The 15,347-nt window shown below is 35.4% G+C and overlaps 1 protein-coding gene across 5 annotated transcripts in view; it reads right to left on the minus strand.

Annotated features, from left to right (window-relative positions):
- RGS12 (regulator of G protein signaling 12) overlaps positions 1-15,347 on the minus strand; it is an 87,433-nt gene that overhangs the window by 1,472 nt on the left and 70,614 nt on the right. For 2 of the 5 annotated variants that reach the window (XM_056347814.1, XM_056347848.1), the window contains 3 exons: positions 14,207-14,283; positions 13,541-13,694; positions 10,323-10,940 (listed from right to left, as the gene is read on the minus strand). In XM_056347814.1, the coding sequence (XP_056203789.1) occupies positions 10,323-10,940; positions 13,541-13,694; positions 14,207-14,283 (849 nt within the window). Of the gene's footprint in view, positions 1-8,801; positions 12,435-13,540; positions 13,695-14,206; positions 14,284-15,347 lie in introns of those variants that run through there. The other 3 variants (XM_056347824.1, XM_056347831.1, XM_056347841.1) reach the window with 3 other exon arrangements.

Genomic DNA, 15,347 nt, shown 5'->3' on the forward strand with positions numbered 1-15,347 from the left:
CCCACCCCAATGTTTAAAGGTACAAAGGCAGACCTGAGTAAAGGCTTCCACTTCATATTTATTTCCTTTTTTCCATGTATACCAGCCGGCTTTTTGAAAGAAACAGTCTTATCCAACATGCCTTACCTAAAACATTTCTAAATTTTTTGCCACTGTACACACAAGTGCCTGACGAGCACATTTAGCCACACAATCCCAGGAGACTTAGTGGTTAAATCCCACAGCTGCCTTTGAAACCTTTTATTTGTGTTTGTTCCACAAAGTGGTATGTACAGTTCTGTGCAAGAAAATTAAGTATCAACGTATAATCGCAATCCGGAACTTTTTGATATGGAAAAGGGGGCAAACGCTAACAAAAGGACAAAAAAACCCCCAATTTCATACTGTTTCCATCAAATTGCTCCAGGGTCTTCTCAAGGGTTAACGTCTTTTCATTAAATAGAAAGCTTTAAATTCTAAGTAATGCAATGTTATTTTAGTGCTTTAGCTACAGTGCAGCCTCACATTAATAATGCAGATATTCCACATCAGTAATACTTGCCTTTTTTTTTTCCCACATCCAGAGGAATTAGATCAAACTCCAAACAAATCAGCTGAGCAATAGCTGAGAAAGGGCAGAAAGCTTCCTCAGCCCTGCTAGCCCAGCACGACTCCAGCCTACTAAATTACAGCTAACATTTAATGGGATTATATTATGCTTCATGTTTACATCTTCCTACTGCAGCCGAACATTGGCTTAATTTTAACTGCTGTTTGCATGGCTGTGGTGTAAAATGCTATTCTTCTTCTCCAAAATGTTTATTTTAACATTAATTGACTTAATTGTACTCTTGATCTCTTTAATCTATTATTCTATGCCCTTTGAGGAAGATCTCCGATTCTTCTTTCAAGCTGGTTTAAGAGATACTAATTTCTAAATATATCGTACTAATTATCATACTAATGACAAATTACAACAAGTCGTTTGCATTGACAGAACATGAGTCATCCAGTTGTCCTAATATTGAGAATACATCCTTCTACTAGATGCAGTGTAAAGAAATAACTTTGATCATGGTGTAAGGTCTCGTAGCTCTGCTGACTTGAACTGTGCCCAAACACTTTCCACGTTTAAAAGACGCAGCCTGCACTAACAGGATACAACAGATGAAAAGAGCTGGCAACAGCTACTGAGGAACACTATGGAAGGTGTAAGTATTGCTGGATTTATTTGGTTGCTAAGTCCTTCAACAGCTAAATGTAAGAAATGCCATTAAGTTTTGGAATTATGGTGTTACTGAGTCACTACACAAAGCAACTGGGCTTGCAAGCTGTGTAATAGGAACAAAGCAAAAATAAGGTCAATGTTAGCTTTTGGGCTTCACAAGACATAAGCCCATCTGAGGAGGAATAAATTTGTATTATGGACATTTTTTTCTATTATGCTTCTATTTTCAGAAGCAATCCCTCTGAAGCATCTAACAAATTACTACTACTAGAGGCAGGACAGTAACAGAGAAGGTCTTATCTAAAATACTGGTTCAAAAGAATATGGAATTACTAAGGGATGATACTGTGAAGATGATTTCTCTTTTCCTGGCAGGGCAGAAAAGATCTTGGCTCATCTACACCAAAGCAAGATGATGATTTCAGGAGTAGCACTGCACTGAAAAGATATCTTAATATGTTTTTTTTTTCCCCCCTCATTTTTAAAAACAAAGCATTTATGTAGCAAGGCTATTTCGCACAAATAATAGGAGAGATTCCCAAAACCAGCTTGAGTATAAACGCATTCCACATGTTTTAAAATAGACTTCAAAATCTGCACGTACTCACTGGAACTTTATAATGAGGTTTAAATGACACCTACACCACTTCTGCACTGGTCTCCTTCTCATATTCCCTTTCTGAGTAACAAATACCCGAGCCATGCAGGGTACCAGCTAAGGTGCAGAGAGCTCACAGATAACATTTCTCTTCACATATTCTTGCGCTGAAGCGATGAAAACCTCCATGGCTATCTCTGCGGATCACTTCGCCTTGCATAAAGCATGTCAGGAATGATACTACATCTTCCCAAACCTAATCTGTCAAATGTCCCACCTAACTTCAGAAGGGAAAGGAAGCCAGTGCTTACAGCGGTAGCTGCACAGATTAATTTCCAGACTGGAATAGCACGATCAGGCCTATTGGTAATCTTCACCTCCCCTGCTAGGCATTCCACGCGGCTCTAAGGGAATTTTCTTGTGCATCTGATGCCATTAATATGTTCCAGCTGGTTTAAAGATGAGATGATGCATGTCATCTTCTGGCTTTAAACTGGACATCTGCTTTTTTACAGACTCACAGCTAAATGACTGCTTAGAAGACTAAGTGCACCAGCCTGCATTTTTCATGGAGCTGACAATCAGGCACTGTTTTGGCTGATCTTCTGACTCCCTTTACCAATATTTCTCTTTTTCTGATATTTTCATTTTGTGTATTCTCAAGCTCTCTGAATTTGACAGTATGATTACAGAAAAGCATCTTCACAGAGGAAGAAAAAGAGGATTTTTCTTCTTCTGGATAAAATATTCCTCAAGCACCCATTAAGATCTAAGCAAGATATGAGAAGACATTGTCTTCCAAATAGTTTAGGACCATGGGAACATTGGGCCAAATTCCAAAGACAAGGTCACAAAACCCCTGGAAATTTCAGGAACAACATTAACTGTCAAATGTAGATGGATAGGATCAAATAACCATACATCTAATGCAGATGCTTGGGATTTAAAGGTCCACCCGTAACATTTTGCAATGATACTGTTTCTATACCATAATTACTTGACCCATTTATTTTCAATGTGCCAAATTTTATTTACTTCTTAAAGCATAATTTAGATCTAATCTGAAATTCAGCACCTACAGTTTTAAGTGATCAATACTTAATATAGTTCCATTCACACCATAATTATCTTTTTTTATAAAAGATGAGCTCTGTATTTGAAAGTCCATACTTAATAGATTTCATATATGACAATGTTAAAATCTGTTCCACAATTTTCCCAACACCATATCCATATAGACTGAAACCTCTCCCTGCTGGTTTAACGTTTCACTTAGCATTCTGCCTTGGCTAAAATCCCGCTGTTCTTGTCACGACCATTTGACTATTCAGATGGGTCTCAGTTCTACTGAAAGATAACAAGAACACTCTGCTGACTTCTGTACCATCGATCCCAGGCATTCAGCTTCGAACGTCACAGGGAGAATGAGCTCCGGTTTGATTTTGTGCTGACTTCAAGCAGATAAGGTTCTGTTTGAAGTATTTCATAATACTTCAACGCAGCTCTCGTGAAAAGAAACCACCAAAGTTTTCAGGAACAGTCCTGGATTGGTTATTTACTGGCATATATGACCCCCAAACGTAATCTGGCATTTTCAGTCTCTAAATTAATAAGACTCCAGTGTGTTCTGTAATGTGGGAGATTGGGCAAATACTGTTCTCATCTCTAATCCTGTAAAACAACCTGTCCTAAGGTAGTAACACGCTGCCTGAGAGAGAATTTTTTTACATGAGACTTAAAAACTTTACATGAGACTTTGTGATAGCCACTTCTGCAGTGGGTTTCACTTCACCTCAATGTCCTGGAAAAATTTCACTACAAGTAATTATTTTCCTTAAGATACATGTAATCCAGCAGTTTCCCTTTGGGAAAGACACTTCCCCCTTCCTGTCCTAAATTGTTGGGAAATGGTACTCCAAAATTTTAGCCTTCCCAGATGTGGATTCTTTTAAGCTGTGGATAAATTACTTCCACACTGGCTGCCTTACTCTTAGTAAGCTTTTTTTTTTTTTTTTTTTTTTTTTTTTTTTTTAAGTTTCCTGAAGTGATTTATGCTTCTGGAGGGAAAAGGATACTTTACATAGAAGATTTCAAATTCTGCAGGTTAAATTTCCTTTAACAGTTGCCTTCGTTTTATCTCTTAACTGATACAACACCGAGGAGAAAGAGGATTTAATAATAGATTCCTACCTACAGTTTATGCCAAATCTTTTCAAAGGAAATTTGATTTTATATGATGCATTTCACTTGCATGACAAAACACCAACTGCAGCATATGCTCCGTGCCTTGAAATCTGACTCAATAGCAATGAAGGCATCAAGCTAGGAAACTGATTATTCTACAAAGCAGCAATATTCTGCATTACCAGTGCATTTACTTTCATCCTGGAAATTTCCGGAATACATTTGCAGTATTAAGTTTAGAAAGACAGGGTGGCTAGAAATTCTTTTTCACTGCACTCATCTCAAAAGCAATCGCAAGCAGAACAAAGCACAGAAAGACAAATTCTGAATATTCTATAGAAGAGGGAGCTGGTATGACTCCTAGTGCTCACCTGTGGCATATATAATCAAAAAAGCACTGTAAACTGGGTTTGCTGAGGGCAGTGACTTCTTACATACACGGCCACCCCAGCTGCTGAAGGGAACTGCACACAACGTCATTCTAAAGCCAGGAACGGTCCAGGAACAAATAAAATGAAAACTTCTGAATTTTGATCCAGACTGACATACATGCCTTCCATAACACTAGCCAATTTGCTTAAACTTTATTTCTCCACTGCTAAAGCTGAAATCATTTTTTAAAACTTTCAAGCAGTAGCCATGACAAAACATATCTGCAACAGTCTACCAGTATTCAGCCCTCAGTCTGACCTTCCAGCATTTATTGCTAACATTAATTTTGCTTTTCTGTTAGTAGTCGGTAACAGCAGGTTTAATTCTTGCGGAGAGTAGTATGTTGGGAAATTGTCGATTGAATTACTTGAATCAGTTTTAACTCAATTTGCCATTCATTATATCATTCTGCTATTAAGAAATTCTAAACCATGGTTTAGTAGGGCCACCAGTTATATTTCAACTAATAATCCAACTAAATTCATTTCATCATCCAAATCTAAGTCATGCGTTTGAGCAGATCTGGTTTTAGCTTGTGCACGTTTGGTTCAAAAAGCAGTTGTAGTTTTTCTAACATTTTATCTAGTCAGTGATAAAATGTGAAATTCTTTCTAAAATGCGTATCTTGCTGTTTGACTGAAATAAGCTTACATTTCAACCATCCCTCAAGGCCTTCCTTGCTTCCCAGTTGTCTACTCTCACCATAACTCTCCTTCTCAGTTGTTTACTGTTGATCTCAGTCATGTACTACACGTAATTCTCCCATTTAATCATGCTCTGATTAGAAGAGGATTAACAGATTCTGGCCTTAGTATTACTGAATCCCCATGAGTACTTCTTTATATTGATCCAGAATCCAATTATCTTCTATAAAATTACACAGAGAGCCAGTAAGGACATAATTAACTGCAGGACAACAACCTTTGTTAAAATTAATGATTTACATTACTTTTACATCTTTTAAGTCATAATCCCTTCCTTTCCCTAAATTTTTATTTGTTTTCATTTATGGGGTTATCTTCATTTACAAAGGAAACACCACTGGATTGTCTCTAAAATGTGTCACATGAATTAAGGGATTATGTAAAAATATTAATTACGTAAAATATTATAGATTTTATTACCAAAAAAGGGTTGTTTTTTTATTTTTGAAGATATATGCATTATCATTTCTGAACTCTGTAACTATCACAAAGTTTATTGTACTTGGAACTCATTACCCTTTTAACTGAAAAGTTTAGTAGCCAAAAAGCAAAAAGTGAAAGTCACAGAAATCCTGCCGATACTATCTGATCTCTATTCCTTGGTTGTAGCATACTGCGTCCTCTCTGTGAATAATAAAAAAGAGCAATTGGGAAACTTTTTTTTGTCTTTGGTAACAATAGCCAACGCCAGGCTCTGAGAATCCACCCTGTATTTTATTTCTGCACAATTTATCTTTCAAAGCAAAACCATCCTGGCACTGGTACCAACTATCCAATTTCTGAAATAATTCTTTCCAATAAGAAAGGAAGCAAGTTTATTTTGAGAATGTGATTGCACATCTGTTTCAGAAACAAAGCAGTGTCTTCAGAAAAAGTTAAGCAACTTTACATAGTCAAAATTCACCCTTTATCTTCCATAGTCATATTATCAAAGTATAATTCCAGAGAGTTCACCATGCTTTTAATTTTCTCTAGCTGGCGCTCTCTGTTAACCAATTGCACTGTACACCTATTAAAAGGGAGTTCTGAATAAACTCTTTATTCGACTGAATTGCTGGATCCAGTCTATACATCTACTGGGAAAAATACCTTCTCACTTGGTAGGCAATAATTCCATTGACTGTAATTGTAATTTTTTTTTTTTTTTTTGCTTTTAGGATAAGAAATATTTTTAAAATTGAATTTTTTTTAATAACAGAAGGAAGAACAATTTGCTGGAATCAAGCCTCCAGTCTGTGTACCTCCAGTCTCAATTGCTGCAAATTGCCCTGAGGATGAGATGCTACTCCCTGAAGAAGCACAACTGCTGCCAAGACTAAATCCCCACCTACTTTGTAACAGCAGCAGCAATCACAGCGAACAACTCACAGGCCCCAGTGGAATATCACTGAATAAATGATCTAGTGCAACGTCTCCAGCTTCATAGTTACAGCTCTTGAGGGGACTAAAGGTTTGAAAGACTGCCTCTCCCCATGGCATCTGTTTCTCACTTGGGTAATCAACATGTCTAAGCCCCTGGGGAAAAAATGGACAACATTCAAAGTACCAAGACAATACCATACAATAAAACCCGAACCAAACCAAAAGAGAAAAGAAACCCAAAAAACAACCCCAAAGAGATTAAATCAGTACTTTAACACTCGCAAAAATTAATGCATCACTTCCAGACAACTACACCACACAGTAATTAAGGTATTTCTTCCACAGATGGGTACCACCACCATTATAGGTAGAGACAAGAAGCACATTTCAGAATTAGACTTCAGATTCCGGAACCACACGATTTTTAAAGTGGGAAATTTGCCAGAATTAGCAGGCTTATTCAAAAATAAAGACACTTTCTCTTCATGAGTAACGCAGCTAGAATCAGTAATGATTCCTGTGTGGCAAACCCATTTGATATTTACTTCATAGCTGAATATTACTACAGCATACACACATTTCACTTAAGAAAGCTAGGATCAGTGCTTGAAAAATTGTTCTCAAAAGCTCCGAGCAATGCAGACCTCATTTTGCTGCTTATCACTATTCATATTTGCTTTCTAGACCTTCAGATTAAAAAAAGTTACCCGTGACAGGGATGGATATTGGCCTGGCTTTGTTACACCAGCCTGCCATTAGCAAACTGCCCCCTGTAGAACACGAGTGACTACTTCTCCCCTGTCCAGCCCTTTTCCCAACATACATAAACCCAATGTATAAAAGCCCAAGGCACAGTGTAAGCATACATGTCATTTGCCTTTATGAAACCAAGATTCTAGATCTTTAAATTATGCAGTCACCATTTTTCCTTTTATCCCAACATTTTAATTCAATAAACCAATCAGAAATACATTTTCCATTGATAGGGGATTATGAATGGAGAACCATTAAAGCACTTAAAAAAGCAACCATAATTAGTCTTTTGAAATATCGATTCTTGACTGGATATATTTTCCAGAAGTCTTCATCATAATTACTGCACATCACTGAATAGCCTTTCCATGCAAACTCCATGAAATCATGAAAATAGAAACGCTGTGTTTCAAGCCCACACTTTTTCCATAAAATCACCGTTCTTTTGTAGAATACAGTTCCCATAAAATAGTAGTGTACTGTGAGAAATGCATAGAATAGAGTTAGTGTATGCAATAAGGTTGTAGCAAAAAAGGTGTTTTACATCTTTCTTTTAGATTTTTGTTATTCCTAGAAAAAAAAACCCCAAACAACAACAAACTAGCTTTGTGACAAACCAAATTCTAATAGAAACAAAGAATTTCAGTTTTGCAAAACTATTTTGATTACTTAAAGGTGTCTCAAAGGTGATTATGACAGAAAAATAAAACATAATCACCACTGAAAGTACAACAGACCAGTTGAAATACATGAAAATGGAAGTCTGTAAAAAAAAATCCACCTTGTAGGATCTTAATTATTTCTTGTGGAAAAGTCTGAATAATTTTAAAAGGCGAACTGCTACAGGACTTTGAACTGCCTCATTGTCTTTCATGGAGGCTCCTGACTACATGGGAACACAGTGACTTTTGGAAAAACTACATTTTCAGCCCCCAGAATACAATGAGACCTAGGTAACAGCACGACAAGCCTCTCTGCAGTTTGTTTTTGTTTTTGTTTTTTTTCAATTAGGCTACAGCGTACTGTTATGTAGGACCCATCTTTAAGAATGAAAAGCATAGCGCAGTCTCCAACACCCATCCAACCCTTAATTTCCTACCCAAAACTACCAAATAAAGAGCTTGTTATATTGGTTACTCCACATCAAATGAACTGAGATCGCCAGCTCATTTCTTCAAGACCAGGGAAGAATGTCTTTAGATTAAAACAAGAAGGAAAGTAATGAATATAAAGTTTAGCCCAACAACCCAAAGACAGAAGAGACTCTCCTTTCAGGAGTTCCCGTTATGACCAATTTAAAAGAAATCTCCGGTCTTATCTGCCTTCTGGTACACATGTCAATGCTATGGATTTCACATGTGACCCATCAGCATCTCAAGACAGCATCTGCCCTTTGATATCTAATTATTAACAAATAAGTTTGTCACCTTTGTCTCAAGACAATTCCAAGTTCGTATCTATTAATCTGTTTGTTATCAGAAGAAAATTTCAATCAGAATTCTTAGTCCAGGACTGAAAGAACTGTTTTTAAATAATGAAGAAAATCAAAGCTTAAAACCAGTTTGCGTAACTAGGTCTAGAATTTATTACTCCTGAGAGAACAAAGATACAAAATACACATGAAAACTACACAAAGATTTCTACAAAGTAAAAAGTAGAAAGTGGGAAAAGGGAAAGCTACAGTTCAGTGGTTACACAGAAATGTATGGCATGCATTAAAATACTGTAAATTCATGAAGTTTTTTTAAGTGCAAATGGTTTTTTTTAACAGTTCTCACTGAAAAATATGCAAATTGATACCCATGTTGTACACTTGTCATATCAGAAAGACACCAACACAAATCTATGCATATACACATCAACACATCTGAAGTACATTTTGTGGTTGTGTTATTCGTAGGCACTGGTTACAAGTCTGTTCAATACTCAGTTTCAGAAATTAAGTGGTAGCGCTTATAGAACATTTCTCAAATACTACGAATAAAGGAATTTGTTTTTAAAATACCAAGAGGATGAAATAACTTGCATTGCCATTTATAAGCATCCAACAACCAAAGAAGTATTTACAAATCATCAACCATACAGATAAAGAACAGTATCAAATACTCTGTGTAAAAAGATAAATAATTAAAATGTATATTCCCACATCACAAAGAAATGTGATCATACAAATTATGGCACCATATGTTTGTGAAACATCAAAAATAAATGTAGCACATAGATACCTCTTCTTATATTTTACATTAAAATGTACAGTACAATGACTGTAAAATGTCAATGTTGCAACACCCATTGTCTTCAAACTCTTGTTTCTGGTAATAGCAATTATTATTAGAGTCCGTGTTTATAAAGAAATTCCATACTTCAGCCTTGGGCTAATATTGCTCTGTGATATTGCTAGACCAAGAAACTTACAGCCTAAAAAAAGATTACATATTTTCTTTAAAATTATCTAATAGAAAGAGCTATTTCACATGTGAATACTCTGGGAGATGCAATCTATTTCTCTGTGTAGCAAAGTATGGGTTAAAAAAACACTGTAACATGTTTTAATCACAAATATCTAATTTATTAGAGAAATACTTTTTAAATTAAGGTCTATCCATTTCAAATTTTAAACCTAAATGGTACTGCAATTTTCAATACATAATTAGGGTTCCTGCTAAAGCACTTAAAACTTCCAAACCCTAATCGCATATCTCATTATGACAAATGGATCAGAAAATCTGGAACGCAACAGTGCTATGGAGCTCAAAATGCTGATACCCTGTTTTGTACCCTACTTTGTAGGGTAAAGAATGAGATAATTACAGCACATGGATGTATTTTAAAGGTTTGTCTGCATGTGTCCATTTCTGGCCACATGCCAAATCCAAACAAAAGTACATTGCTAAAGGCAACCAGAATTATTACAGTTAGCACAGACTAAGGCAATGAAAATATTTTATTTCTTTTTTTGGTAAAAAAATTAAGGTGCAGAGCGAATTTTCTTTCTTGTTTTAATGGGTGCCAAACACTGATTAACAGTGTCAAGGAAAAGTAGTTTTACATAAAAGGAAAGACTATTAAAATCTAGAAATACCTGAATTGGATCTTTGATATCCAGATTTTTCCTGATTACCTGCAAAAGGAGTTGGGGGCGGATAGTTGGCTTCTGTGAGTTTACTGATGTCTGATGGTGGTGTTGGCGGCGGCGGTGGCAGCAAAGTGCTGTTAGGGCTACTAATATCTCCTTCAGCCACAAGAGTCAAGTCTCCCACATTCTCGTCGTCTACCATCTGTATGCCTTCAGCTTGTAACTCTCTTGACTGCCTTTTCCATATTGTTGCATTGTTGTCCTGTGCATGCGGAATTGGAGACAATGCAGTATTAAAAGGAACACTGAAAGTCTTCTGACTGTGGAGTGCTGTCAAAGCAGATTTATGTTTACTTTCTGAGTAACCCACTTTCTTCACCAAATTTTCATTAAAGTTTTGTATGGACTCCTGTTTTCCACTTGGGGACGTACATCCATCCTTGCCATCATTTTTTGAAACTTGCTTGTTGAAGCCTTTAGGGCCTGCAGAAGTAGATGAAGATGGTTCTGGTCCAGAGGGCGGTAAACGAAGGAAGTCAGGAAGAATAAGGTCTTCTTTCCTTAGCAGTCCACGCTGGTCATCTGCTCTGTTACTTTGAGCTTTGGATATGAGTTCAAAAAATTCTATTGGGAAAAAACCCAAAATTGACAAGTTTTTGTCAGAAAGTGTAATGCCATTAAAACGTAAATTTTCAGCACATTTATTTTCCATGAAGATCTTCAATTCTTTCAATGCTGCCTTGAAATAAGATCCCACGTTAATTAGGAACTTTTTCAATTGCAGCAATGTTCACTAGCATCACTATAATTAAGACCATCAGGATTGCTATTGTAAGAGTTTTGCAGTTTAGAACAGCTGCAATTCACTGAGCCTTGAACACAACTTCTATTTTATGCAGTTAATAAATCCGTACACACATACACAGGATTTAATTCTTTATACAAAACAAGGCTCTGGTCTTACTGACAATGGGTGAACTTTTTTATATTCTGGTTGGGTTTTACCCGTCTTAACTCAAAAGTACTCATGCCATTTGAAAGTTCAAAATGTTGCAAACTTTCTTGTTATACTGAATTTCTCTCACTTTAATATTTTATCAACAGTTTAAATTCAATTAATGGTGTAGTTTTAATCCCAGGTTTTATCATCACAGGGCATGATCAGATAATGATTTAAGGAACCCCATTTTATTTTGCGCTGCAATGAATCACTAGCATATAGGTAGTCAATAACCATCAAAAGAGCCATTACTAAAAGCGATGGGGCAGCTTTCTTACAGTTTTCAACACAATTAGAATTGATTTTCTAATCACATCCTTAATCACGTCAAACAGTTTAATATCTTTCTATATAAAAATAATACTCATAGTAAATCACCACTGTTCTAGAAAGTCTCAAAACTTGGCAACAAGAAACTGATCAATTATAAGCCAAGAATTATACCACTCCTCAAAAAAGAAGCATCACAACAATAAACAAACTCTTTAGTACAAAACATATAGATATAAAAATATGTAATTTTTAATACAGGGTCTCTGCATGTCCTAATTTTTCAAGAAGAGAGCATTAAAACTATGGAATATTAAAGATGCTTAAAAAGGCTATCTCCAACAGATCAGTTAAAAACAACAGTTCCAACCCAGCTTATAAATACTGTTTGAAGCAAAAGCCATTACAAAATAAAGCATAGAATGTTAGTATCAGTTTTAACTTAGCATAAAACGAAGTCATACACTTGTACGACCTTATTTCTAATCCTCATTCATATTTGGCAGGCTTTGCAATGCAGTTGTAAAAATTACTTTTTAACATGCTTTGTCAAATGCCATAAAATTTGAATGTAGCCAAGATGGAAGCTTCAAAATGCTTCTTATTGCCAAAGTTTTGCAAAATAGCAATATGTATATTAAAACATGCAACATTTCTAATATACGTCATACAAAAATGTTCCTTTCTGAAAATTCAAACTTCATAGAACAGTTGTTTTTTCATTAAAAAACAGTCTACAACATTTGGTACGTATTTTCCAAACTTGGACAAATTTCACAAAATTCAATATAAAATGTGAAAGCCTCGAATTCTGAAGTTTTCAAATTATGTTAATGTTTTACTCAGCCCTAGGAAGAAAAATGAAAATATTAAAATATGGAAAACAACAAAATAGTAAGCAACAGAAAATAATTTAAAATGCACTAATATGTTGTAATAACACTTATATTAACAAACATATATTTTGCAATAAAAGTTTTAGCCACAGCATTTTTTTCAATTCCAGGCAGTGGACATTTATTCACAGATAAACATTCATTTGCTGTATAACTGCGCATAACCAGGTTTGGATACGCATGTTAAGTAACATCAGCAGTAAATTTTCATCTGTGGGTAAAATATGTCCTCTGATTTTTTTTCTGCTTGGGAAAATAGGGAGGAGTGTGTAGAGCTGACAAGACAGGTCATTGCTGCCATTAATGCCACAGGGCAGAGGGTGGTATGTCAATACTTCTACTGCTATGTTGTTCTTATCCCTCTTTCTCCCATGGACATCTTTCTGCAAGAATGCAAATTCTCTTAAGAGTTCTTTTCCAATGGTATCACCAAAACTATTAAAATTAACTGAAGGTGAAAATAGGACTCAATAGACAAGATGATCAATAACTTCTTTGCTTATTTTGATTTCTATCCACCTTTTCAGAGCAGCTACTGAATGTAAACGAAGCTTTTACTCTTGCCCATCACAGCTCCTCTAGAGTCATCAGACTGTACTACCTTGACTGTTACAGACTTTAGGAAAAAATTTTCAAAAGTTCTTACCTGAGTAAGTTCGGGTCTACATCATTGTACAGAATGCCTTTCATGAGTTGAAGACTCTTACATAAAGGTGAATAGAAAGGCAAGCTTCTACATGGCTCGCAAAGGGTATCGAATGGGATATTCAACTGCAACTGAGTAACTAATTCCTTTCTATTTTACCAGAATTAGGTACATTTCAGTTTTGAAAATCCCACTAGGCACCTACCATCTATCTATAGGCAATGTTAAAAATTTTACCTTCAGCTTCAAAAACTTCACAATTCAAACACAGTATCAAACAAACATGTAAGGATTATGACTATGATTTTCACAATACAGTATTAAACACACAGTAACTTTTCCTACACAGACACAAAATTCTCATTTTTCTAAGACTACTTATGTTAATACGTCAACTATAAAGTTCACATACCCTCTGCTTCATCCAAATTTATTTTCTGACATTTTTTTTTCCCAATCTTTGCAATAGAGTCTTCTCTCTTTGACAGCCGGACTTCCCTAGCATTTTTTCCATTTTCGCCTTTCATTTTGATAGAATTAGACTTTCCTAGAGTTCTTCCCTCTCCCTGCATTAGAAGGAAAGTTAAGGTACTACTTACATTTAGGCTATATCATTGTGTACATTATACCATCTAAGTGAATCAAAAAGTTATTTTAAAAATACATTTCTCTAACACCACCACAACAAATGTTTTAGTTTAATCTTGATTATTGGCAAAGAACATTTGCCATAGTAGTTCCCAAAAGTGTATAAACAAATATAATACTGTTTACTCTGAAGAACTCACTTAACAGAAAGGGCCGTTGAGTAATCTAATAATTTTCAAATACAGATAAGCCAATGAGACATGAAACAAATACAACACAGCGAAAGAGCTATTTGATTCATCATGATGACAAACTTGTCACAAAAAAATGCTGTTGGCAGTGGAAATATATCAGATTAATTATAGCTATACCCATTCTAGTTACACCATTTGGCTGATTCAAAACCATGGATGAATGCAGCTTTTAGTACAGAATTCCAGAAGGAAACAAAAGATGATCTAAAGGACAAAAATCATTACAGAAGACTTACAGTAGATACTTGATTTCTTGAAGTAGTTACAGTTGCACTCTGTTTTACTGATGCACCTTTTTGTTTATCTGTAAACACTGAACATAAACATACACCTTCTATAACTACAGATGCATAATTTCCCAAAGGAGTAATACTTAAGTGACAGTGATGCACAAAGCAGATTTTTTTTACTTTAAAATTTCTCAAAGATATACTCAGAAAATAAGAAGGGTTCACAGTTGACATCCCTGACACTTTTCAGTCAAGACCTACTAGAATCCCCCTCTTATCCCCAAGTTTTCCTGATACTGGCAATACTTTCAAAGTTTAAAGATGCTGAAGTTTCACCTAATTCTAAATTTTCAGTTAATTTATATCCAATAGCTTTTAAAATCTCAGCTAGTAATTCAGTTCGTAATTCTCAAATTTAGAATTTAAACAAGAAAAAAAATTCAGCAGAAAAGACCATTGAAAGGTCATGTTGAATCTTTTCCAACCTGTTCCATGCATCAATTGTTTTCTAAATATTGCCATACACTCCTTGTCTACTTCGAAGTAACTAAATGGCTCATTCAAACTACATCTGGCTATAGTAAATAGACTAATCAAAGATGGAGCTGCAAACATGGAATCATGGCCCTCTTTCACTGGTATATTGCCACCAAACCAGCCTACTGCTAGAATGATCCTCTATGATTTAGGCTTTTGTAGCAGCTGGCAGCACATAGGATTAGTTGTACTTGTAGTCTTTCATCTGACTATCTGTGACAATATTTAGATCTATATCCTTTTCAAAATGACTACTGGTTGTTTCCTAGAAAAAAATGGCAAATCTGATTCTCAATAAATCCCTCCACCTTTATTCTCCTAGTTCTTTCTCAAAGATGATCTCTGCTCTACTTTATTTTATACACACACACACATATATATATAAAAATATATAATTTAACCACATCTACTTTCAATTTTAAAACAAAGTGTTCTGTATCTATAAAAAGGTCTCCTAGTTATACCAGATATGTACTCTCAAGGCTGCTCACATTAATCTAGCATGTTAATTGTGCCAAAAGATTGTCAGCTGTTCAGTTGATCAATTTCTATTTTTCAAATTATTTTGTCTAGGGAAGTCACAAATTACATCCTTTTTAGTATTATTTCC

This window comes from Falco biarmicus, chromosome 1, assembly GCF_023638135.1.
Source record: "Falco biarmicus isolate bFalBia1 chromosome 1, bFalBia1.pri, whole genome shotgun sequence".
NCBI classification, from domain to species: domain Eukaryota; kingdom Metazoa; phylum Chordata; class Aves; order Falconiformes; family Falconidae; genus Falco; species Falco biarmicus.